Genomic DNA, 26,385 nt, shown 5'->3' with positions numbered 1-26,385 from the left:
AGGATGGCACCACCTCAACTATTTTAATTGTTTTGCCATAAACCATAATATGTATAAACAATTTATATTTCCTGGGCTTCCTTTGTGAGTTATGATCCAAAGTCACAGATTTCCCAGCATATTAACCTTTTGAGGAAACAGACTGTCTCTCTAAAATTCATCATGTTCTTTTCAGTTCATAGTCACATGAGTATCTAGGTGTTAACTGATATACTAAGGTGATATAATATGAAAGGGAGAGAAGGGCAGGAGTATTGGAAGAGGGGTATGAGAAGACAGATGCCTGCATTGCTTGTAGTTTCTATTAAAAACTAGAATCAACCTCCCCCTAGGATAAATGCATAAGGTTTAAGAGCACAGGCTAAATCTGAACCCCAGATGTACCAATTTTATGTTGTATAATCTTGGCCAATTTACTTAACCTTTCTTATACCTGCCTCATAAAGGTGCTATCAAGATGAAATACAAGTCATATAAAACATTTTGCATAGAGCCTCGTACTAAGTAAATGCTCAACAAATGTTAGATCATCATCATCATCATCATCATCATCACCATCTCCATTGTTGTCACCACCACCAGCACCATCATCTACTGCTGAGGTTAAGTAGTGAAAGACTGTTAACCCAGCTCAAGAAGTTTCCATTAAAAACAGTGGCCCACAGTAGAGACCCAGAATTAGTTATTAGTCTTAATGGCCCACTCTCCCTGTCCCCAGAAGGAAGACATACTGCCTGAAAAGTAGCCATGCTACTGGCCATGGTGACCACAGAGCTAACTCTTTATTTGCTGCCCCAGAACATCTAAGTGTTGGGAGATAAGATGGACCACATAACCAGGGATAGTTGGAAGACTGCCTTCAAAGAGTGCCCATGTCATTAAAGGGTCAATGAATGGTTCCACTGGCTGGGAAATTTTTAGTCAAAAAGTTAAATCCCAAGATCATCCACCCCTGAAAAGATACTGCAGTAGTCACAAAGTTGTCTGGGAGGAAGAATATGCATGACCCTTCCAATATTCAAATATTTGCTATTAGGCAAATAGCCATAGTCCTTTTTCAAAGGACTATTACAATTCCCTGTGAGGCAGAGGGAAAGCACAGACTCCAATGGCCTGCAGTGAGGAGAAATTATTTTAGATTTAAAGGAAAATAAACATAAAAGACATGAGGAGACACACACACACACACACAGAGTTGAAAACTGCCAGAAAACCTAGCTCATTCAGTGCAAAGGTAAAGAGTGTATTTGTGTATAGTAAGTCCCATTATATTCCTTTGATATTTGATAAAACATTTCTGTCACAGTTTGAATTATGTGAATCCCAGAAAAAGATTATGTTCTTAAAGTAATCTATTCCTGTGGGTGTGGGGCCCTTTGACTGCATTCTTTAATTCGGTTGAGGGACCTGTGATTAGATTACCTGATAAGATCAACTTAGGGTTTTGCATTGGACGGTGTCAGTGAGGCATAAGCCAGCTTGGGTGTCCGCTCCCTTGCTGGGTTTGATACAGACACAGAGAGACAGACACACACAGGAGAAAGGAAGCTGCCACTTTTGATCCTGCTGTGTGAAGAGGACTCCAGTTTTGCCTACAGGTTCAGAGAGGCAGAGAAGCTCCGAGAAACAGAGAGGAGTTACAGAAAAAGACAAGCCCTGTGCCTGGTTGCCCACAGTGGAGCTCCAGGAGATGGTAGGTTCTGGAAGGGAAGGCAGGGACCTCAGCAGAGATGGGACGCCATCTTGCTTCACCACATGGCAAAACCCCAGGATCACCAGTAGCTGGCTTTGGTGAGAAAGCCTCTCTAATGGTGCCTTGATTTGGACTTTGCATGGCCTGAGAACTGTAACCTTTTACCCTAAATAAAATCCCCATATAAAAGCCAAACCATTTCTTGTACTTTGTTTCAGCAGCCCTTTGGCAACCTAAAAAAGTTCCTCTTGAACTTTTTATGTAAAGAAAACAGTGAAATTTCAGAATAGTTATAATAAGTTTAAATAAAAGTACTTGTCTTTTTTATAAGAGAAATTACTTAGAAAAATACCGCCAGACTTGAAAGAAGAATTAATGTACTTGAAGTTATACTGCTGCAATATTAATGCATAATTTTTGTCTGGCACAGGAAAGAGCAAGCTGCTGCCTTCGATTACCACCAGAACTACTTCTCTCAAAATAGGTGAGAATAACAGATGGACTAGAGATAGCTGTTGCTATTGTTCAACCACTTTCATAGAAAACAGAGCCAGCTGTTGCTCAATTGTGATATACTCTGCAGCACAACTTATTCTTATTTCTTTCCCCTGAACCAATAATCAAGGAATATTTGGTTAATTCATTTACAGAAAGACTGTGGTTGTTATAACTATTTCAATTGGTGGAAAACCAGCCAATAAAAGTAAAACAAATTAAAAAAACTGCTGCAAGCCAATGGCTAGAAAATGAATGAAAAATTATTTTGCTTGTTCAAAGAGCACGGTTAAGAGTTATAAGTGAAAGGGCATCTGGAAGCCATCTGGCCCAAACTCCTCCTTCATCTAGATAAAAAAGATGAAACCTAAGGAGTACAGGGAGTTCTCTGAGGTTCCACGCCAGTTAGTGAGAAAGCTAAGAGGAGTGCCCCAGAATCCTGGCTCTCCCACTGCTCTTGATTTTCTGAAGTAAGCATGTTCCTAGGAAGGAGGCAGATGCCACCAACAGATATGACAATGGAATGGCACTATTTTTACAAAGGTCATTCCAATCAATAAGAAAACTGGGCAGCACCCACTGGCCTTCTCTTCTATTAGGTTCTGCCTACTCTAGGGTACTCCTGAGGTCCATTCCTGCCAAATCCCAATCCAACAATGCTGAGTATTAGAAACGCCATCCCAGGGCCACCCCAAATCCTATAGCTGGTGTCAGCACACAAGAGGCCTCCCAGCTAATGCCTGGCAATTGAAGCCAGGCTACTCATTGGCTTTTGTCAAGGCCCTTCGTGCACATGGTAGACAGCATCCTGCAGCTCTGGCCCCTCATCCCAGAACACAGAATCCACACTTCTACTTTCCCAACCTTCTCTCAGCATGGTATCTACAGAGAGAAATGTGGTTGTTTCTCAACAGTGACAATTGTGTAACTGCCCAGATAACCCATGCCGTATTTGGTTTCGCCCCTAGATATTGATTGCAATCTGGTATGTACTTCCTTTTTCATGCCTCTTGGAGCTGTGGTGTGGCCCCCATCGGAAGCTCTCGACACAATCCACAGGGTCAAAAACTTCCATTCCTAACACCCCCACAGACCCAGCTCTGCTTCTCTGCTGGTTTGACTGGCCCTGCTGTGCCGGGCCTGGCTCTGTCTTGCCTGTCCTCTCAGGCACCTTCCCTTTCTCCTAAAAGGGGGAGCTTGCTGAACATTCCTGCCTGTGTAGAGAGAGGCATCTTTGCCTTCAAGCAACCTAATGTCATTGTGTAACATTCTGAAAATGGAATTATAAAAATGCACTAAGGCAGTGGTTCACAATCTTCTTTCTGATGACTCCCAAGATGGATGATGTTCACATGCCAAAACCCTCCCAGACACATCTGTGGTGTTGACAAAGCACCACATTGCCTTGTAACCAGCCCAACCACTACTGGTACATCACTTACCATGGGCTATGGCATGGAAAGGTAGGCCGTGGACTGTTTGCAATTTCCAGCATCCCAGGAATAACCCTAACCCTTGCGTTCATACTCAAGGAAGCATAACTGAGTGCAAGGGACAGTGATGTCATAACAGGGATAACTTGCAAATGTTACCTGCAAATGTTTCACTTTCAACACACCCATAATGGCAATAAAAGGACTAAACAAAGGCTCTTCAGGTAGAGAATCCTTTCCTAAAGTTATTAACCAGCCCTACATTTACTTTTTTAATGAAAACTGTATTTAGACACTGGCTTCTCTGAAAGAGTGTCCCACAAGCCCCTATTCTCTGAGTCTCTCAAAGTGTACCTTTAGATTCTATTTCATGATGGATCACAGCAAGGGGCTTGGTTAATGTCTTCTTATTCAGCATCATGGCCCAGATCATTGAGGCATCCAGCAAGGTGCAGGCTTCGTCGGGAGGCACACACTGAAAGGCAGAACAAAGCACAGAGTCAGGGTTACTGGAAAGGGCCATTGCCAGCTCAACTGCACAGCTCTCCTGCAGTCCCTTATCAGATAGCTCACAGCTATTTACCACAGAAAAAAGGGAGAACTAAATGTTTTTCAGAGAAACCCAAACAATCTGGGAGAAACAGCCACTGATCGGTGCATTCCCAGCTGCATTTAAAGATGCAAATATCACACCTGATGGCTTGTAAATGATACCTTTTTCTTCTTCCCACTGAACAACTAGAGGTTTTAGCATTATTTAGTCTGAAAAAGAAAAATCATATGACTAATGTTGGCCCTTCACCAAGCTGGCTTCAAATATATGATTAATTTTCATGATTTGTGATTGTGGGAACCTTCATGTATTGTATTCCGAAGGTGAAAGATTTTACTTTAGTTGTCCAAAGATAACCACTTTATGAGGGTTGATTTTTAAAAATCCTGATATAGGCACATGCACCATGAAACTTTCCAGGGTCATCTGCTTTTTTTTTTTTTTAATCTTTATTTTTTATTTTTAAAGAAGCATTAGATCACATAAATGTTACACAAAAACACACTCACACTTTCCCACATTAACAACATCTTTGATTACTGTGGTACATTTGTTACAATTGATGTACACATATTGAAGCATGGCTACTAACCACGGTCTACAGCTTATAGGTTACACTTTGCAATGCACAATCTCATAGGTTTCGACAAAATGTATAACGATCTGTATCCGTCACTGCAATGTCATGCAAGACAATTCAGATGATCCAAAACTGCCCCATGTTTCTTCCCTCTCCCTTTCCCTCAGAACCTCTGGTGGCCAATGCCTTTAGATCAACGTTACCAGTCCTTCCATTGCTAGAATAATAATAAGTCTACTTTAGTCCATAATTGCATTCCCCCTCCCCTTATGTTTGTTCATTCCTCAATCTTGAGGATTTGGGGATGGTGATGCCCACTGCTTCTAACTGAGAGGGGAATTAGATCCCATGGGGCAGATGGGTGGAACAGTCTTGCTTGCAAGTTGTAGATACTCCCTGTTCCTTGGGATGGGTGCTGTCTGTCGTCCCCCTTTTGTTAGTTCCCTGGGTGATTCCAATGAACTGGAGAGTTGGTACTGCAACTCTGCTAAGATTCAAGACTTAACCAGCATATGAACAGCTAGAAAATTTAAGTCTCTGGGACATATATTTAATGAGTATAGTGCTAATTATAGGTTCAAATAAAAAGGGTCACAACAGCCATGTGTAGAGCAATTATAAATGAGTCTAACTCTACTACGTTGGGGAGCATATATTCCCAAGTAAGGTTCAATGACAGGGTGCAGAATTCCTGAGATTATCTGCCTTGCCTACAGTGTCTAGATTTCTCCAGAGCCCTCAGGAGCCCTGCTGCTTGAGACTCTGTTTACTATGGCAGTCAATGAGATCCTGCTGAGATGTGCATAAGGGTAACCCCTGGAATGACCTTCCAACTCACTTTGAAATCTCTTAGCCATAAAAACAAATTTGTATTTAATATTTCCCCCTTTTGGTCAATGTATTTTTCCAGATGAATCACTAGTCAGTGTTTGGTAACAATCTCTTGGTGCCAGGGAAGATCATTCCCAGGAATCATGTCCCACACTGGTAGGGGGGCAATATTAACACACAGGGCAACATTGATGAATCTTAAAGAACTTACGTTGTGTGAAGTAAGACAGTCATTGAAGGACAAATATTACATCATCTCACTGATATGACTTAGGCAAACTGAGCAGACTCACAGAGCTAGAGTCTGGAAGATAGGTTATCAGGAGACAGAAAGGGAGTATTGGGTAATGAGCCAACGCCCAATATGGGCAAAATCTTTTATAAGGTGGAATGGGGTGGTTAGGCAGCAAATGGGGGTGATGTGGTGCAGTGATGTGATTGGGTTCAATGGTACAGGAAGGTGAGGGGGAGTAGGGAGGGGGGTTGGGTTGTGTCATCAATGGAACTGGGAAGAGGGTTGGAGGAAGGAACAGGTGAACTCTGGGGATCTGCAGGTGGTGGTTAAAACTATAATGGTGGGAATGTTCTTTTGGCAAATATGACAAGGGATGGTTACTGATGTAGGGCATCAGGGAGAGGGAGATATGTGGGACAGGGCTCACCTGGGGCATGCTTCTATGGAATATGTAAGTGTTCATCTTGTCATAGGGTGTTATCTCAATGGGTGGAAACCCACACAATAAACAAGAAAACATTAAATTTCTATCCTGGGGGTTCCTGTGATATTCTCAATTAGAGAGGCAAGAATCTCTTGAGAACATAGGCAATCTCTAATAAAGAAAACAGACCAATATGTCAAGCCCTCAATATTATTACATGAACTATGAACTTTAGTCTTCAAAAACTGAAACTTTGTGGTTACCACTCGTTCTAATGGGAGGGGGTAGAAGAACAGAACAGACAGAACATGGGGCATTTTTAGGGCATTGGAATTGTTCTGCATGATCTTGCGAGGATGGATAGAGGCCATTATAAATCTTGTCAAAACCTATAAAAGTGTATGGTGCAACAAGTAATCGATAATGTAAATCACTGTCCATGATTGGTAGCAATGCTTCAATACTTGTACATCATTTGTAATAAATGCACCTTACACATATAAAAATTTATCAGAATCCCCTATATTTTCTATGTGACTTTACTGTAACCTAAAGCTTCTTTGCAGATAAAGTGAAAAAAATAAGGCACTGGAGGAACTTATGGAAGAAATTATCACTGTACATAAAAGAAAACAGATCTTACAGTGGTGAAAGGCAATGAAAAAATTTCATTTTATGTTATTTTTAAAATTTTTGTTTTCGTACTTTTTGGTTATTTTTATTATTATTTTATTAATTTGTTTACTTTTTTGGCTTTGTTTTTGGAGAGGTTTTGGATCACAGAAGTGTCACAACTGTGGCAGGGGTAGATCACTGGTGAGGGTGTCGGTGATGGGGGATGCATGGAGAGGGGTGCACCTGGAGCATGTCTCTAAGGCATATGAATACGTTCAAGTGTTCATGGGGCATTGCCTTTTTCAGTGGAGCCCCACTCAGTAACTGAAAGAATACTGAATTCCCATCCTGGGAATTTATCCTCTAACAGAGCAGCAAGAATACCCCAAGTACATGGGCAGTGTCGAGCAAAGGAGGACAAACCATTACGCCAGGCCCTTGACATTGATGGTTGTACTTATGAACCTTTTCTCGTGAAATTGAAACTTAGCCTAGTATCATATACTGCATAAGAGTTACGTCCTAAAAGCCTCCCTGTTGCTCAAAAGTGGCCTCTAAGCCGAACTCAAGTTATCCGCTTTTAATGTTCTAAAGTGCAGGTGCTAAGGAACTGTGTAGGCCATGAGATCAGCTCCTTCTAGCAATTTTAAGACCCCAAACTCAAAACTAACATGTCCAGGGCCATTGTATCTGTTTTGAAAAAGTATGATCATGTTTCAGTACCCTTTTCTTTAAAATAATTGGCTTCTTGTCTATGCTCATCAATAGGTGAAATGCTAATGGAATGATACCTAGTCACACTTGTTGTAAGAAGAAATGTATCATTTTTAAAGTCTATAGCAAAGTACCGAGAAAAGTTAATTAGCTTCCAGCCACAGCAATCACAAGAGAGCAAAGACTGGGAGCTGATATGGCTCAAGCAGTTGAGCACCCACCTCCCACATGGTCCCAGGTTTGGTTCCCAGTGCATCCTAAAAAGCAATGGCTATCTAAAAAGTAATGATGAATTAAAAAAAAAAAAAAAAAAGAGCAAAGACTGACTTTAGTATCACTGCTGTTCTGAGCAACATGCAAGTCAGATATGTATTTTAAGAAGATCCTCTGCACCTCTCCACAAAAAGAGGAACGCTTTGAAGGCTTCTCTTAGAGGGAATCAATGGATTTTTCTGTGGAGAGACATCATTATTGAAAGGACTTGCATTTTAGGAAAAGTCTCTATGATTTTATGTCTAATTCACAGGGTCACCCTGGGCAAGACACAACTCTCTGGGTCTCAGTTTCATCAGTGAAAGATAGGGTTGGACTTGATGCTCTGTCTCATTGAAGAAAGCACGCAGAAGCTACCAAGGCTGGAAATATTAACGATAAGACGGCGAACAGGAAGATGGTGATAAAAGCTCATTCTAAGCCACTGCTCTATAAATGGTGAATTGTCTACTGTCTCATTTGCTCCTCTACCCAGGAGGGAACTCAGGGTCTATTCTCTCTATTTTATAGATGAGGAATTACAGGTTCTGTGAAGTCAAAAGGACTTGCTTAAAACCCTGCTAAGACGCAGCAGGCCTTCCCTCCCAAGTCCCCAAGCTCCTTCCACTGCTCCTGGGAATAAATAGCTACTTTAAGGTTTAGGATCACATCTGATGTCACGCCCTGGGACTCGGAGTTTCTGGAAGGAAGTATTAGGAATTATTTCTGCAGGTTAACCGGCCGTGAAGCTGGGCTGCTTGAGGCCAGGCTCAGAGAGAGGTAGCAGCCAAAGCCACCAGCAGTGACCCCCAGGGAACTGCCAGGCCTCCCCTCCCAGATTCCTAGCTTCTACTTATCCTTCTGCTCACAAGAAGCATCTGGGCACCACAGCCAAGCGTTAAGGTCTCTGTGGCTCTCTATCTCTGTTCACTAAGCCCCAATCTTGATGGCCACTGGAAGGTGAATGCCCATAAGGCCAAAACATCAATGCTTCAAAAACCAACCTAATGAATACTGATGAAATAGCCTTATATATACATGCTCCCTGTATATTATGATCACATTTGCTGCATTTTCATATGTAAACAAAATTCTCTTTTGTGTTATGGGAGAAATGGATACTCAGGGGAATATAATGATGCAAATGACCCAGATCAATTGTAATCTATATGATAATTCTCATTATCCGTCCTACTTCAATACCTATTCCTTACAAATATACAATAAATGAGAGAATTCCACATATACAATGCATTGTCAAAGATTCACCTCAATTCTTAGACTTTTGAACATTGACACATGACTGCAAAGCATTAGAAGTCAGTTTACACCATGAGCGGTATCTACATAATAGATGCACCTATGAGATTGTATATAATTATGGCAGATCACAGAAGAAAATTAAGGCAGAAGGCCCTTTCCTACACCAAGCTGACCTGATAAGATACCATAATTATACATGCAGATCTCCCCTACAGCAGTCAATCCAGCAAGGTCAAATGGTTCTGATTTCTGTTGTGGCAAAAGAATGTATCCTTTCAATATGGGGGGTCAAATGAAGCAAACATGATGAACTGGTATGAAACTGAGAAAAATTAAAATATTTGCTAGTTTCCCTTAAAAGTCCTCCTGAGACAAGGCAACCTTAAATTCACACAGAGACGGTCAAAAAAACAACAAATGTGATACAAATCCCAGTGGGGTCTGGAAAAAGTAATCCCCACACTGAACTTGTCCTTTTGGTTCTCTGTATTTTTGGCACTGCACACTCTCTGAATAGCAAAGATAAAGCCAGATCTCTCCCTCAATGGAAAACAATCTTGATTTATCACTCATAAGGTATGACTAAGTAGCATGCATGGAAAAAAACCACCACCACCATACTGTCAAGATTTATTCTCTAAGACTCCATAAAACTCACAGCTCTTTGATAACACCGACCTTATTATCAGTTCCAAAGATTGATCAGTTCCAAAGCCAAAAACCCCAACCTGCAGTAACTTGTGATTAAAATTCTCCAGTAGGTCACTGCCTCACCTCATAATGTCAGAGTCCAAATGGATGAAGGCCTACTAACCTTAGGCAACTTCAGGGAGCTCTCCTCCGCCCTGGTACACAATGTCAGTTCACAATGCAGGAAGAGCAGTGAGGTGCTGAAGATGGGCTTAAAAGCAAAGCTAAATCGCTTCTTATCCTTCTCAGCTTGCGGAAGGGGAAAATGCACTCTCTTGGGACTGTAGAATTTCACAGATTCATCTGTAGGACAAATGTTCTCAATGATAGTGTAATCAGACATCCTATCAGAGTTTGAATATGGAGAGATAAAGCATGTTTGGATGGCAAATCCCAGTTCTGGGTCAGCCTTAGTAAGAGACACCTAAAAAAGAACAGAAAGATCAATTGAGAAATGAGTTAGCAGCATACTTTTACTCTAGGTATATGGCTAAGATACTGGCATAGCCTTCTGATTAGAGACAGTATTTTATTTTCATAACATTTATAGTCTTTCTTTTCACAAAAGTAATTTGTTGAAGAAAGAGATGCTTTCCACTTAAACTTGATATGGATGGTGGCAGTGAAGTATTTATTTTGTTCTAATGCCAGCCTGCAAGATTCAAATACAAACTGAGTTAAGAGTCTCAAACCTTTCATAAGTTGTCTGGGAGATGAAAATAAAGCATGCTGTGTGCCTAAGGTGAAATTTTCAAAATGAATAAAAACAACAATAGGTAAAGCCCCCTAACATCATAATAATTAATGCTTTCTTTGTAAGGCAGGCTCTTTTTTTAAAAAAATGCTCAGAAGAGAGAGGACAGAGGGCACAAAAGCAGGGAAGACTGAGCCTCTAAATTAGGAGAAGTCAGTCAGAGTAAGCTAAACCATTACAGTAAAGCTCTAGATGCCACCTAAAGCTCTGCTTCACGGCCACAGGCAGAGCTGGCCTCTGGTGCTGAATGTCAGGGACAGTGAAATCTGGTGGAGATTAGGGACCTGGCAAAGTGTCCCAGCAGCTCACAGGTCCAAACGAGGCTCTGCCAAGTACTCTCCCTTCATCCTTTAAGCCCAGGGATATTTAAGGGGACTCTAATCTGGAAACGTTTCCAATTCACTTACATTTCCCTCTTAAGAAATTTGTATGGGCTATGTGCCAACCTCGTTAAGGTTTGTTCTTCTCTTTAGAAACAGGAAGTAGGTTTGGCCAAGTGTAAACAGAATTCAAACCTCAACTATCCTGAACTCTGCTAAAAACCCCAGACCAGACGGGATTCTCCATTTGGTGACAGATGGATCACTGTGTGAAACATCTCTCCTCTGTGCACAGCACCTGGCTCCTTGACTAAAATTAGGATCAGAAAAAATTCAAGCACTTTAGAAATAAGGTTACTCTTTAGTCATATGCCAGGAGTCCCAGAATCCTGTTAAAAGACCTGGAGAGCCCCCTATCAATTAGAGGTGGAGTGGGCATCACCATCCCAGAACCCTCAGTATTGAGGAATAAAATATGGACTAGAGTGGACTTACTGGTATTCTACTATAAAATTGTGATTGTAGCAATGAAAGAAATTACATCATTGATGTGGAGACAGTGGCCACTGGAGTGGCTGAAGGTAGGGAGAGGGAAAAAAGAGGTGTAATATGGGGGCATTTTCGGGAATCGGAATTGTCCTGAATGACACTGCAGAGTCAGATGCAGGATATTATATATCCTGCCGTAACCTAAGAAGGAGTGGGAGAGAGTATAAACTACAATGTAAACTATAATCCATGCTATGTAGCAATGCTCCAAAATGTGTTCATCAATTGCAGTGAATGTACCTCACTAATGAAAGAAGTTGTTAAGTGGGAAAAGCGGGAGGTGTGGGGAGTGGGGCACATGGGAATCCCGTATATTTTTTTATGTAACATTTTATGTAACCTATGTATCTTTTAAAAATAAATTTAAAATATATTTTAAAAAAAAAAAGACGTGGAGTATAAGCAAACTTTCTAGTCTGGAATGCTCAGGAGAAATCCCTGATATAGCATAGGACTTTTGAGTCCAGGCCACTTTTATGAAACACCCCTGTGCAGTTAACAACAGGGCATTCAACAGGGATGATGAGGAGGATGCTAATAAAGAGAATAATGATAAAGTCACCTTGTGGTGCTTTAAAGCTTACACGGAGATTCTGTATATACTTAACTGGGAATCGGACTTGGCCCAGCAGTTAGGGTGTCCGTCTACCATATGGGAGGTCCGCGGTTCAAACCCTGGGCCTCCTTGACCCGTGTGGAGCTGGCCCATGCGCAGTGCTGATGCGCGCAAGGAGTGCCCTGCCATGCAGGGGTGTCCCCCGCGTAGGGGAGCCCCACGTGCAAGGAGTGCGCCCCGTAAGGAGAGCCGCCCAGCGCGAAAGAAAGTGCAGCCTGCCCGGGAATGGCGCTGCACACACGGAGAGCTGACACAAGATGATGCAGCAAAAAGAAAACACAGATTCCCGTGCCGCTGACAACAGAAGCGGACAAAGAAGACACAGCAAATAGACACACAGAACAGACAACCAGGGTTGGGGGGAAGGGGAGAGAAATAAATAAATAAATAAATCTTATTTTTAAAAAATGTATATACTTAACTAATTCAATCCTTCAGAAAAATCTGAGATAAATAATCTTATCTCCATTTTATAAATGGAGGAAAAATTGCACACATAGGAAATATGGCTTGCTCAAAATCATACATAATTAGTACTGGGTAAAACCAAGGCTCAAATTCAGGTCTTTTAACCCTAGTCCATTCTCTCTTTACTACTTCACGGTAGCCACAGAATCCTTTCGCCCAGGCCTAAGATGTGACCTTGGTGAGAACTTTCTGTAAAAAAGCAGTATTTGGTACTTCTGAAATATTCACCTATTTTTTGCAGTATTTCTGAAAAACAAGATATTTTTTCTCAGAGTGATAGTGAATTACATATATTCTATTACTAAAAAGTGTTCTTTAACATGAACTCAAAACCCAGATTGCAAAAACATATGACAGAGCAACTGCAAATCTTTCCTCTAAACTCGAGGAACATATGTAACGACAGAATGTCTAAGGTATCCAAAAAAATTGTTTTGAAGGAAAAAATTCAAGTTTTTTAATATAAAACAGACTAGAAATGAGCAGTAGAATGACTGCAGGCTCTGGAGTGAGAAGGCCAGTAAGCCTCATGCTCTGCTCCAGTAGACCAGTTCATGTGCTGAGGCACCTGAGCCTCAGTATCCCCACCTGCTCTATAAGGGCATTAATACCCAACAGGTACAGTTATGGTGAGAATTAGCAAAATAAATGCAAGCAAACAACACTGTTCCCAGCTATTTAATAAATGCCAGCTATTGGTAATATGCCAGATTTACATATTTTTAGTTACCAAGTTTGTTTTTAATTCCCCCAAGATAAATAAACTAAAAGAGAAGCTGCCATTAACGTACCAACCACCACCCAGGGATGACCAGGGAACAGATGGCAAACTGGTATTGTCTTGGGTTAAAGGAATGGACTGTGGTCAAGAGGTAGCAGAAGATTCTGGGAAGGTGTATGAAAAAGAAAGCAGGCTGGGAGAGGAAACCTAGAAAGAGTTCTTTAGACCAAGTCAATGCGTTAGTAAATTTTATTCAACCTAAGTAAAATAAATTTCCTACAACCACTGGTGTCCTAATTGGAAAATAAAAAGATGAAAGGAGAAAAACAAGGCACCACTGGGAGATGAGGGAGAAAAACCCAAAACTCCCAGGGCAGGGTAAGCAGGGAATATTGGCTACTAATTCGGAGAAACTGGCAAATTTTGCCCAGGCATAAATTTGAAAAAGAACAAGATGCACTTCATCAGCAACCCCCAGAATTCATCACACAACAGGGATTGTGCAGCCAGAAAAACCAAGAGAAAAATCAACGATCTTGGAGGATTAGGAACAGCATCTTAGAAAGCAACAATCGAGAAAGGAGATGCACCCAAAGAAAGAGACGGACTCTTTAAAACACACGATCAAAAAGGAGCAGGGTCAGAATCCATAATAGTCAAGGAATATAACGTTTAGAGCCAGGGAACTCCATCCCAAAGTCTCACAAATGTGAGAGTTATTTGTCTTTCTAAAATAGAAATATGTGCGTTGAGGCCAATTTTAATATATGGAAGTATCTTATTCCAGCTCCTTAAGCTTCTCACTCTCCCACAGTGCAGGAGAACACCTGCTTGCAGCTTAGCACCAAAACCAGCTCAGCAGATGACGCTTTCCCGCAAGACTAGCTGACACAGTACGCAAATCGTAACACTTAGATGTTAGCCTCAAATGGGTACTAGCTGTGTGACCTCAAGGCAAGTCTGTGCCTCAATTTCCTAGTCCATAAAATGGGGATAGTGATAATCCTGTCTCATAGGATTGCTCTGAAGATTAATTAATTACTACAAAGCTTTTAACTATGTTTGGTACATAGTAAATCTGCAATAAATGCTAGCTATTTCATTGTTACCACTACCACCTCATACTTTTGTAGTCATTCCACAATTTATGTTACACGTGAGTATTACCATTATCTATAATAAATAGTTTCAATGCATTTATACATACATTTAGGTAATCATCCAGGGGAAAAAAAACAATTTTCATAGATCATACAGCATTTCGCTCAAAAGTGAGTACAATTTAGAAAATACATGATGTGGTTTGAAATATTCCATGGTTAGGTCTGAAACTACTGTTCCAAACATGCTGAGGACAAGACTTTACTAGTGGAACTGATGCTCTGTGCACTTTAGATCTATATCTATCTATGTATGCTCTCTCCATTTGGCATAATGTAGCAAATCCTGAAATTGCCTTCTTTAGTAGGAAATCAACAGGCAGCCATTTTCTGATCCTAGCCCACACCCAAGAGTTGCTCAAGGGCCATGAGGGAGAACCAGAGGCGCCCTGCGGTATCTGCTGAGGGTTTTAGCCAGAGGCCCAGGAACCACAGCTCACGCTAGCCTAACAGCCCAAGGCTAACTCAGGTCTCACCTCAACATAAATATATTCATTCTCTGCCACAGAGAAGACCCCCTGGGAGGGCACCAGAAAGAGGTCGGTGTTGTACAGCTCCATATTGAAGGTGATGTTACTGTTGGGCGGGTCCTGGGAGACACTGGGATTCTCCACCTGCCACAAGCTGCAATTAAACTGAGGAAAAAAAGCAAACACATGGAGATAAATCACAGCCCAATGAAGAATGAAGGCCCTGTAGCTTTATGAACCTTCACCTTTAACATTCGCTTATATTTTTCAACAGTCCCTCACTAAAGGAAACCAAAAAGCCCATATTCTCCACAGATGACCTACTGAAAACAAATACATACCATCACTATTTCAGGCCGACTGAAGAAGGAAACATCTCTTTCTTCCATATCTCCTAGAAATCCATTATCGCCTGACTCCAAATCTTCATAACCATCTGGCCAACCACTGCTATCACCAGGGGATGGGACCTGTATTACAATCTAATAGGCAAAGAAAGAATAGCCAATGTTATACAAACACCAAACTGCACGCATTCATTTCTCCCTCACACCAATATTCATGTAATAATTTCAGAGGCATACTGAAAATCTGACAACAAAATACACTCCAAGTTTTGGGGGACTTCAATTTCAGAGAGATGAATAAGTTTCAAATTATATATAAAAATACATGTTTCCCATGTGAAGAAATAAAAATTATTTCAAACAGTGGGAAAATCACTAGCCACTGAAAAGTCACTGAAAAGGGATCGTCTATAGGCCTACATTGTGGGAAACGGACTTAGCCCAGTGGTTAGGGCATCCGTCTACCACATGGGAGGTCCGCAGTTCAAACCCCTGGCCTCCTTGACCCGTGTGGAGCTGGCCCATGCACAGTGCTGATGTGCGCAAGGAGTGCCCTGCCACGCAGGGGTGTCCCCCGCGTAGGGGAGTCCCAAGCGCAAGGAGTGCGCCCTGTAAGGAGAGCTGCCCAGCGCTAAAGAAAGAGCAGCCTGCCCAGGAATGGCGCCGCCCACACTTCCCCTGCCGCTGACAACAACAGAAGCAGACAAAGAAACAAGACGCAGCAAATAGACACAGAGAACAGATAACCGGGGGAAGGGGAGAGGGGGGGAATTAAATAAATAAATAAACCTTTATAGGCCTATAGGGGGGAGACCACCTTTCTCCTTAGGCGTCTTTATGTTGAAAACTAAGAAATACTACTACAAGAAGTTTTGTTACTTATAAACTTAAGATCTAAATAAAGTTTATTCTGAGTCAAAGAACTTACTGAGTCATTCTTTTCCTCATCGTTTCTCTTACACTCTTATACCTTTTACTCATCTCTTCCCCAGTATCTCTCTGGATGCATACATGAAAGAACAGCATGTTTATTCCAGAACACTCTATCTTACTCTGGGTTAGGTCTAGAATAGATGCAAGGACCAATAAATAAAACATAAAATCATCATTTCTTTGCATATGGAGAAGAGGTCTTTGGGACTCAAAGTAGTTACACACATTTTTTTTCTTTTCTTTTTGCCTCACGTGCTTGGATTTGAACATATTCCAAAATGAAAATATTTGGTAAGTCTGAAAATTACTACACACAATTATAACTGGAAAAAACAGTTAAAATATTCACTTTAGGGAGTAGAATAGAAAGAAAAGAAAGGAAAATTGCTCCTCTATCCATTACCAGGTCCTCAGAAGAAAGTATTGATGGAACTGAAACAATTTCCTAGAAAACTGCTTTCTTTAGGTATCATAATACAGAAAACAAAAATACATGAGAAGGAAGGGATTTTAAGGGCTCATGATATGCTTATCTCCTGAGAATTTTTTTTCATAATGGACAGATCACCATAGCCTCTTACTGGTGCTAACTTGGACACCAGTTTAAAATGCCAAAATCAACTATATCAGTAATATGTGATGTACATTATATCTAGAATATAAGAATGAAGGCTAATGGCAACACCAAGAAAGTTAGTGTTGTAATTGGCAGGAGGGTGTTCATCATAGGAAACTTATGGGAGTAACAAAAGAATGGTGCGCCAGCCTGGTGTTGGGGAAAAATCAGTGGACAAGAAGTCAAGAAGGTGTGTTCAGTCTTGGCTCTGCTGTTAACTAGAGGCTTGAATCTAAGCAAAGTCTCTTAACCCTCTGGAGTTCAATTTCCTCACCTGTGAAATGAGGAAGTTGGATGAGATCATCTCAGGGTTCTTGCCAGCTCAAACATTCTAAGGTTCTATGAGGAAGAATAAACTTGGGCTCACCGGAGCCCGTCCCCACTAAACCACACGGACTGCGGCACCCGGTCACCAGTCCTTCCCTGGATCTGGTCAAATGTGTCTGCCAATCAGCAGTGCTGAGTGTCAACTGCTGTCCCATGTCAAAGCTGGATACAGGGACAGCTAAGTCTTACTTTTACCACCAATAGTACAACCCAAACTGTAAAATAAACACTGTAAAGTTCTTTTGAGGTTTCATGTTTCAAATTCTTTCAGTATTCACTGCTTAGTTTCCATCTCCAGGAGAATAGGTTTAATCCCGCCAAAAAGAAGGATTTCGATGAACTGTCACAGATAAGTTCCAGAAAGTGAAGGTCAGCTACTGAAACGGATTACTGTTGGGGGAATCTACAGAATCCCCCTCAAGGTAAATTCCATTTGGATCTTTTTGTAGACGTAGAGAGAGAAATTTTCCAAAAGGCCTTTTTCACTATTTCTCTTTTTTAGTGAAAGAAGACGTGTCCTCCCACTTTTAGATAAGATTTAAATGATGCCAGAAAGTTCGCACATCTGGGGTATACGTCATTCCCCATTTTCAAAGAAATTTTAAGACTGTTGATAGAATGAAGGCTAATGGTAACAACCAGCAAGGCTCTGGCAAAGGGCAAAGCTTTGTTCTGGAGGATACTCACAGAGTTATAGTAAATCATGCCATTAGGGGCTAACAGCCGGTGCTGAGTACCACAGCCATTGAGGGGGGACTCCAAAATGAAGTGGGTGCCATTCAGCTTGGCCTTGCAGGAAGGGTCCAACAGCGTGAGCTCCAGCCTTGAGTAGCTGCTGGCCTGAAACAACAATCACCAAAGGCATAATGGGGATTCCACAGGCAGTTCTGCAGCACACAGTTAACAGGTTCTGCCTGGCCCTGCAAAGAAAGGTTACTACTAGAGGCTGACATTCCTCTTCCCCCACTTACCTCTTCCCAGCCTACCACTTCCCAACAGCCCAAGGATGTAGTGTACCGGCCATGGAAATTCAATAGCAAAATATTGACACACAAGGATTTGGACACACACACTCCCCCAACTGAAAACAAAAGGAACCGGGTGAGAATCACAGCCAAGGGAAGTGGGCCCATCTAACTGAGAAAACAGTATCAAGTCTCCAGAGTTCGAAAGTGACAGAGCTATATATATATATTTGGCTCATAAAGGACAAGGTGATTTGGTGCATTTTAGAAAAATGAGCTCTATGATTTTTATTTACAAATGAAACATTTTTTTTATGGAAAACAAAACAAACAAGAATACAAGTGACAGGGCTAGAGGGAAATAACAGACTGAGGGCAGGATGGGGAAGAAGAAAGCCCTCTCTTCTCTCCTTTACCAACTGTACTGACCTGAAGAGAATCTTTTTCCACGGCCACAATCATCTTTTCATTGCTGCATTTGACTGACAGGACAACATCCTTGCTCCCTTGCACCTCTTCTGGCTCTCGAGGGCCAGGAAACAGTAGTATGCTGGGGATGGAAGCGCCCTTTGGCTGGGGGAGCCCACGCTCTCCCGCTTCCTTTCGGTCTCTCTTGGAGATGTCGGGGAAAGGGAAGGGGAGAGCTCTGTCTCGGCCTCCCTCTCCCTGCAGGGGCGGGTTCTTCAGGGTGTGCAGGGTGTCAGTGCCCAGCAGGATTCGCAGCTCAGGGGGGGTGGTATGGACTTCCTCATCTCTCATCAACTCTGGCGACAAGAAGGTAAAGCATCATCAGGTCTGATGGCAGGACACAATTATAATCATGACAAGTTAGAACCAGAGGGGTCAGCACAGAGTGGACACGTGTAAAATTATTTTAATGAGCAATAGATAAAAGAGATTAAGAAAGGGAAGCCTGAGTTGTGGTCCTGGATTACTAACAAGCTGAGTGGTGCTAGGCAAAGGGATTCCTTCTCTGTTTCCTAACCATTTAAATTGAGGACTTGGATTTGATTGGTGGTTCTCAACTTTGACTGTACATTAAAATAAATCTGGGAGCTTTAAAAAAAAAAATTCCAATGGCCAGGCCATACCCCAGGCCAGTTAGAAATCAGACTCTGTGGGGTAGGAGTCAATCATTAATACGTTTTAAAGCTCCTTGTGTGAATCTAGTGTGTAGCCAAGGTTGAAAACTGCTGGATTAGAGGCTCTACAGGCTATAAAAATCTGTGACTTGAGTATGTTGGGTCGGACAAAAATTATTCCATTCAAATTTCATTAAATATTTTCCTTGAATGCAGAGACCCTTTAGAATAGGTCCTTTTCTCACAATATAGATTTTACTAACTTATTATTTTTAAATGTATTTAAAATATTATTTGGAAGTTTTGTTGTTACCCCCTTTTTGGTTGCTAAATTCTAACAGATATTTAGGCACCCTGGTCTTGAGGGGAAAATAAAAATATGCTTAGGCAACTCTCTCATCAAGGGGGAAACATATTTCCTTCTAATCAATACTTGATATTTTATATTTCTACAATTTAAAGAAAAAAGCCAATTAATTTCCCCTGTATTCTTTATATCCACTACCTACAGTCAATGGACATATGCTTGAGGTCAAGCCATCTTGATAGAAAAAGTAAGTAAAGATGACTAGTAAATGTTAACTCCCCTTCCATCCTGTACTTTTGAAAAGAAGGGCACAGCTATATAGCTCCAGAGAAGTTAAAGTTTTGAAAGGTTTTAAATCTGCAGTTTAGCAAAAACCTTCACAACATTCCTGTGAGGTAGGTCCTATTATTTTCCCCATATTATGGGGGAGGAAGCTAAGGCTCAGAGGTTAAGTGACCTACCTTGCCATACAGTGAATAAATGGCAGAGCTGGGACTTGACCCTGCGCTCCTAAGTTTCATTCTAATGACATTGCACTCAGCGCTGGTACCCTGGGGTGGAGGAACAGGACTGGGGATCGGTAAACTTGGAGCTCCAGTCACGCTAGTTATGAGACTCAAAAAACCTCAAGACTTTGAGCCTTTGCTTTCTGCTCCATCAAATGGGGATAACAACTCCTACCTCCTACTGGGTGAGAACGAGAAAGCACAAGGATGAGTCCTTGTGACTATATTCCTATAACACACAGACTGACCAAGGACTGTCTCCTTCAGCCCCATCCCCTTTCCATTCTCAGCTGTAAGTGGTCATTAGGTGCTTACTGAGAGAAGGACCCAGGCTAATTTATTCTTTTTTTAAAAAATTTATTTCTCCCCCCTCCATTGTCTGCTCTGTGTCAATTCGCTATGTGTTCTTCTGTGTCTGCTTGTATTCTCATTGGGCAGCTTTGGGAAACAATCCTGGGACCTTCCAGAGTGGGACAGAGGCGATCATTCTCTTGTGCCACCTCAGGTCCTTGGTCTGCTGCATCTCTTATTATCTCTCTTCTGTGTCTCTTTTTGTTGCGTCATCTTGCTGCACCAGCTCTCTGTGTGAGCCAGCACTCTGCGTGGGCCAGCACTCTGCATGGGCTAGCTCACCACACAGGCCAGCTTGCCTTCACCAGGAGGCCCTGGATATCAAACCCTGGACCTCCTATATGGTAAATGGGAGCCCAATGGCTTGATCCATATCCACTTCCTGCTAATTTATTCTTAAAGTAATCAAAGTGAAGGTGATCAGCCTGTAGCTATAACGAAGTTCTCCAAAATGCAATCAACTCTGTTACTGAAAATCTGTATAAAAGTCTTCAAAACAGTCATCACGATTATAGATTAATTTAAGCCTTGCAGCATAAGGTACTCAAATGAATCATTAAAATGTACAAAAGAAAAAAAGTACCACATCAGCTGAAATGAGACTTTCTCAGTGGGAAGCTTCATTTTACTTTACTTACAATGTAAAAACAATCATACTTACCATTGTTTGCAAGCCGAAGATGAAATCTATTAGCCACAGGAGCCATTGTGTATGATGTTACTGGACTATAGCCATTGTCCACAGCCCACTTGACCAGATTTTCTTGGGTAGAAGGAATGTCATCTTTTATTGATTTGGTTATTGTCATGGATCTTTCAGTCTCTTTCCCAAAGCCAATACTGTTAGGAGCCTGAAGACAACAGCAACATTTAGACTCGTGAGTCTAAAATTAAATGGCACTATACACAATTTAATAGCTGAATCAAATAGATTCTATATTATGTGTGAAGGAATTATTCTTTTGATCCCCATTTTCCTGGGGCTATAGAACACTGATGTAAATACCTTTAATAAGAGATTAAGAGACATCTATTCTTACTGTTTAATCATACTGTTTGGATTGCATATGCTGATAGAAAAATAATCCAGTGACAGCTAAGTAGCTATTTACTGTATCTAGTCTGTTACTACAGAGTTAGGTTAATGTTTAATTATTAACACACACACCACTAAGTAGGAGATCCTTTCTCTTCTTTTTATTTAAAATTAAGTATGAAGTATACAAATATGCATACTTATTGTCAGAATATGCTTGTGCTTCTACTTACAATCTAATCACTTCAGTATTGAGACTATTCCATCTTTATAAACTGTGAAATTCAATATGGTGAAATAAGCCAAGTTTATATTTTACCTATAATCTATGATCCATTTAGCAATCCTATAATTGTATTTAGGTTGCCAATTCTATTAACTGAATATGCTTAGATTTTTATATTCGAAAACATTAAGTAATTCAGGTAATTGCCCCTCTGAGTACTAATATTTTATCCAGCAATACAAGTCAGCCATAAAATTACCTTTAATTTGGTAACCAATTACAAAATTAAAATTGAATTAAAGAAATCTTTCTGGGAAAGGATATGAAAGGATTTTTACATCCTGAATAAGATCCCTATTGCACCTTTAAGATGGACTCTGAATAACCAGGACATGGAGGGTAAACTTCCCCATTGCCTGTTGACTCCTGCAGCAGTGGTCTTGTCAGATGATAAGGGAGCTGAATGCTGCAGAGGGGACCCCGAAGGGAAGTCGCCATATTTTCAACAACTGCTCCAACAGTGCTGATGAGCCTTTCCAAGAGGCAGATTATGCCATTTTCATGCCGAATAACAATCACTTTAATTTCCGTACCCAATTATTTTCTCCTGCATACATGCAGCATTTTTCCTAAATTCCCCATTTGTTTCCCATTCTGTTTGCCCCTAACATGACTAAATATTAATCCTTTCCCACTGTAAAACCATAAAAGATTCACAGGCTCTAAATTCTCTTGGCCTCTTTGCTTGTGGGATATTGGCTGAGGACACACATATTTCAATTCAAAGCGTAAAGGATCTCACCCGGTATATTTTTTTTATAACCCAAAGTGCTTATCTGAGGGAAAATTGCCAGACTGACCAGTCACAACCACTGCACACAAAGGCAGACCTTGAGCAAAGTTCTGTAGTCATTGCAACCTTAGTTTCATAAATTCAGAGCATTCTAACTCTTACTCTGATTCAAAGACCAAAGAAGAAATGGTTAAAAAAAAAAAAAAGACAAAAATGAGGTAAGAAATGATCCAATTTGTTCTTAGAACTCTTTATTCATTTAGTCAACAGCAGTTTCTCCTAGGCACAGCTTCTTTCGGCCTTTCCAAGCAGCATGTCGTTTTAATTGGCTGATATTTGCACCATTGGCCTAAACAATTCTGACTGGCCTCATCTGCTCTAGTCTTCCATGTTGTTGGACAGCTGAGAAAATATCGTGTTTCCAGCATACTATCATAACTTCCACCTGTGTCTCTGTACCAATATGGGAACAATGTGTTTACACCTTTCCACATTAACTCTAGGAGCTCCTATTGATTATGCGTTGGGACCCACAAGGCTAGAAATATATCTACACATCTGTAAATCAGCAAGGCTTGGGACAACAGCAGAAAGCTGATTCTCAGCACTGAGTAAATTCCTCACCCTGTATTTCTGGGTGTCCCCAGGCTTTCTGAGCCCCCATGGAGCTACTGCAAATGCGGGTCTCCAAACAGCACCTCCCTCTTTCCCAGCCACATCTTCCCGAAAAAAAACAATGAGCTAGGTAAAGCATCCAAGTGTCTTCCTTTCCCCTACTCTTGATGGTGGGGGAGGGTAGAGTTGACCAGAGAATATACACCCACTGAGATTTTTTTCCTTAAAGTCTTCTAAGGACAAACAGGCCATCACCAATCTTGACGTCCTGAGGTCACATGAAACAGTACAACAGGAAATCTCTAACAAGTTTCTTTCGTATCTCTTATTTTATGTTTTAGAAACTCTCCCTGCCATAAAAGTGATTATACCTTATGGGAGGCTGAATTATGTGCCCCAGAAAAAACATGGTCTTAACCGTAATCTATTCCTGTGGCTGTGAACCCACCGTAAAAAGGACCTTTTAAAGATGTTATTATTATTTAAAGTGTGGCCCAACTGAATGCTGAGGTTGGGCCTTAATCTAGTTTATGAAGACAAAGCCACGTGGAAGGGCAGAAGCAGGAAGTCAAGGGAACCCAGCAGAGACAGGAAAAGATGCCGTTACGTGCACTACTGCCAAATGCTGCAAGGCCAAAGACCTCAGGATCGCCATGGTCTTTCGGAAGAAAGCATCGCTTTGCTGATGCCTCGATTTTGGACTTCGATTTCAGACTTTTCTCCTCAAAACTATGAGCCAATAAATCCCCACTGTTTAAGCTAACCCACTGTATGGCATTTATTTTAGCAGCTGGGAAACTCAAACAGGCATAGTCCCTTCGGGGATCTATAGAAAAAAGGCCAGGACTGCACATGGAATGTGGATACTTGTATTCTCATCCTTACTCACAACACAGTCCTTTCTGTCTCTTTTGGCCATTCTGCTATTTGGAGGACACATCTGCCCATATCTCACCCCAATACACATGTGCATGCATATGCCACCCAAGAATCAATGGTGCTCTTCTTTAAATTTACCCAATCAAGTTCTTTATAATTCCTTTAGTAGACATTTTTCTTTGTTTTCACTTTGTTTAGAAACATGCCCTAATTTTCCTGTATAAACACTTTTAAAGAGTTGCTTAGGAAGGAAGATGAACTCCCTTTTTTTTTATTGATTTATCAACCCCCCTCGTTGTTTGTGGTCTCTGTCTGCACTCTGTGTCCATTTGCTGTGTGCTCTATGTCTGTCTTCTCTTTAGGAGGCACCTGGACCCAAAGCTGGGACCTCCCATGTGGAAGAGAGGCATTCAATCACCTGAGCCACCTCAGCTCCCTGTTTTTTTGTGTCTCTCGTCTTTCCTCTTTGTCTCTCTCTTGTTGTGTCATCTTGCTGTGTCAGCTCACCATGCCTGCCTGCTGTACCAGCTGGCCTTCTCCAGGAGGCACCAGGAACTGAACCCGGGACCTCCCAGGTGGTAGGCAGAAGCCCAATCGTTTGAGCCACATGCACTTCCCCCGAACTCCCTTTCTATGCCAGGCACTATGCTAGGAGCTTTACATATGTTAATTTATTTAATTCTCCCCACTTCCAAAATAAAGAGATAGGCATTATTATTCCTTTTTTAGAAAAATGGACCCTGAAGCTCATAGAAATTAAATAGTACATAAAGCAGAGTACTCACCACATACAGGCAGTGAGCTGAGCGCTTTACATGAAATACTTTGTAGATACTTAAATACTTGCTGAGTGAATGAATGAATTCAGCTAAGCCTCATAACAATTCAAGGTAATTACTATGGTCATACCCATTTCCAGGTAAGAAAACAGACTCAAAGTTCAATTGAATTGTCCAACTCTATTAGGATTAATGACAACTGAAGATGGGATTTGAATCCAGCTCTGTCTGGTACCAAAGCCAAGATCCTTTTCAGTCCACCATGCTGCATCTAAAGGAAATACTAGAAATGAGGTCACTATAAAGCATGTCCCCCTTTCTGAGTACTAACTTATGCCTTTCTCTTAGCAGGTTCCCTTTCCCCAGCACAGTCAGAATTTACATCTGACACAGGGAGTTAGGAAATCACAAAGCCTGAAACCGATTGGGGGAATAAAAAAGAACATCATGAAACATTACCTAATTGTTTAGTAATGTTGTCATGCATTGTCCAAAATTGGGCCGGAACAGGAGTCCAGCCAAAGTGAGGAATATAAACAGATCTTGCAGTGGGATGAGCAACCTCACTTCTAGCTTTGATTCATATGAGAGATGGGACATTCGAAGCAAACTCCATGACGGCCCCATGACGGCCATGGGCCAGGCACACATTTTCAGGGAGAGAGCCATTGAAGGTCAAGGCCGAAAGAACCTTTATACAAGAACCCGGCAGGGAATGTAAAAGTACCGTGTGTTTTTGTCTTTCAAAGCATGATTCCCTTTCCTGTTTTTGTTATTCTGGAATTAAAAACATTTTGTTGCTGTGCCAGGCAGTAATGGCAGTAGACACCCCAGGTCACCGCCACCCCCACGCCAGGCCAGGGAAGGCAATCAAAACAGCTCCGACTTCAGAAAATTATGCATGGGCTTTATACATGATGGCTTTATGGGAGCCGCTCAAAGTTTAAAACAAAACAAAAAAACCACAGGAACTAGAGACTAGTACTATAAAGTTGAGATGTGTGTGCTTCTGGTGAGTGCTTTCACACGTTGCCTAAGGAACCGTGGTCTCTGTTCACGTCTATATCATGGAAGGAGCCATGAATAAATGAAGAATTCTAACTTCAAAGACGTTCCTCTTCTAAAATACTGAAAATATAAAACCCACCCCAACTGATCTAATGCAGGTACTAAAAGAGGAATAGGCCGCAATTTTTAAAAAGACAATGCACAGGAAAGCGGATGTGGCTCAAGTGATAAGGCCTGTGCCTACCATATGGGAGGACCTGGGTTGGATCCCTGGGACCTCCTGGTGAAAAAGGAGAGAAAGCATGCCCACACAAGTGAGTCACGCGGCAAGGTGATGATCCAACAAAAGAGAGAAGAAGGTGAGAGTCAAGGTGAAGAGCAGCAGAGACCGGGTACTGAGGTGGCACAATTGACAGGGAATCTCTCTCCACATCAGAGGTACCCAGGATCAAATCCCAGGAAATCCTGGGAGAAGACAAGAAGAGAAGACAAAAAAAGAGAAATAGATACAGAAGATCACACAGCAAATGGAAAAACAGCAGGGTGGGGGAGGTGGAGGGAAAGAGGCAAAAAAAAAGACAATGCACAAAAATTTGGGCCTATAAAAGAGATGCCAAAAAGATAATTCTCTCCTATAAAAAAGTGGGGGGGGATTGATTTTCTAAAAAATGTTCAATATAATTCATTCCAATATTTTGTCAAACAGTTCTTCCCCTAAACATATCTGAAATATGATTTTACCAAATTTCAACACTCAACTTTCCAGGAAGCTAGCTGTG

General features: G+C 41.4%; 1 protein-coding gene across 1 annotated transcript in view; it reads right to left on the bottom strand.

The window, feature by feature from the left end:
- Positions 1-26,385, bottom strand: part of TGFBR3 (transforming growth factor beta receptor 3) — a 219,799-nt gene that overhangs the window by 20,939 nt on the left and 172,475 nt on the right. Inside the window, exons 8-14 of the mRNA XM_004455570.5 lie at positions 20,932-21,121; positions 18,454-18,788; positions 17,747-17,899; positions 15,178-15,318; positions 14,843-15,001; positions 9,903-10,202; positions 3,976-4,096 (exon numbers count right to left, since the gene is read on the bottom strand). Coding sequence (XP_004455627.2) covers positions 3,976-4,096; positions 9,903-10,202; positions 14,843-15,001; positions 15,178-15,318; positions 17,747-17,899; positions 18,454-18,788; positions 20,932-21,121 — 1,399 coding nt within the window. The remainder of the gene's footprint in view (positions 1-3,975; positions 4,097-9,902; positions 10,203-14,842; positions 15,002-15,177; positions 15,319-17,746; positions 17,900-18,453; positions 18,789-20,931; positions 21,122-26,385) is intronic.

Source organism: Dasypus novemcinctus, chromosome 9 (genome assembly GCF_030445035.2).
Source record: "Dasypus novemcinctus isolate mDasNov1 chromosome 9, mDasNov1.1.hap2, whole genome shotgun sequence".
In the NCBI taxonomy this organism is placed as follows: Eukaryota; Metazoa; Chordata; class Mammalia; order Cingulata; family Dasypodidae; genus Dasypus; species Dasypus novemcinctus.
The sequence above is the reverse complement of the archived record's forward strand: the minus strand, read 5'-3'. Positions and strand labels throughout refer to the sequence as shown.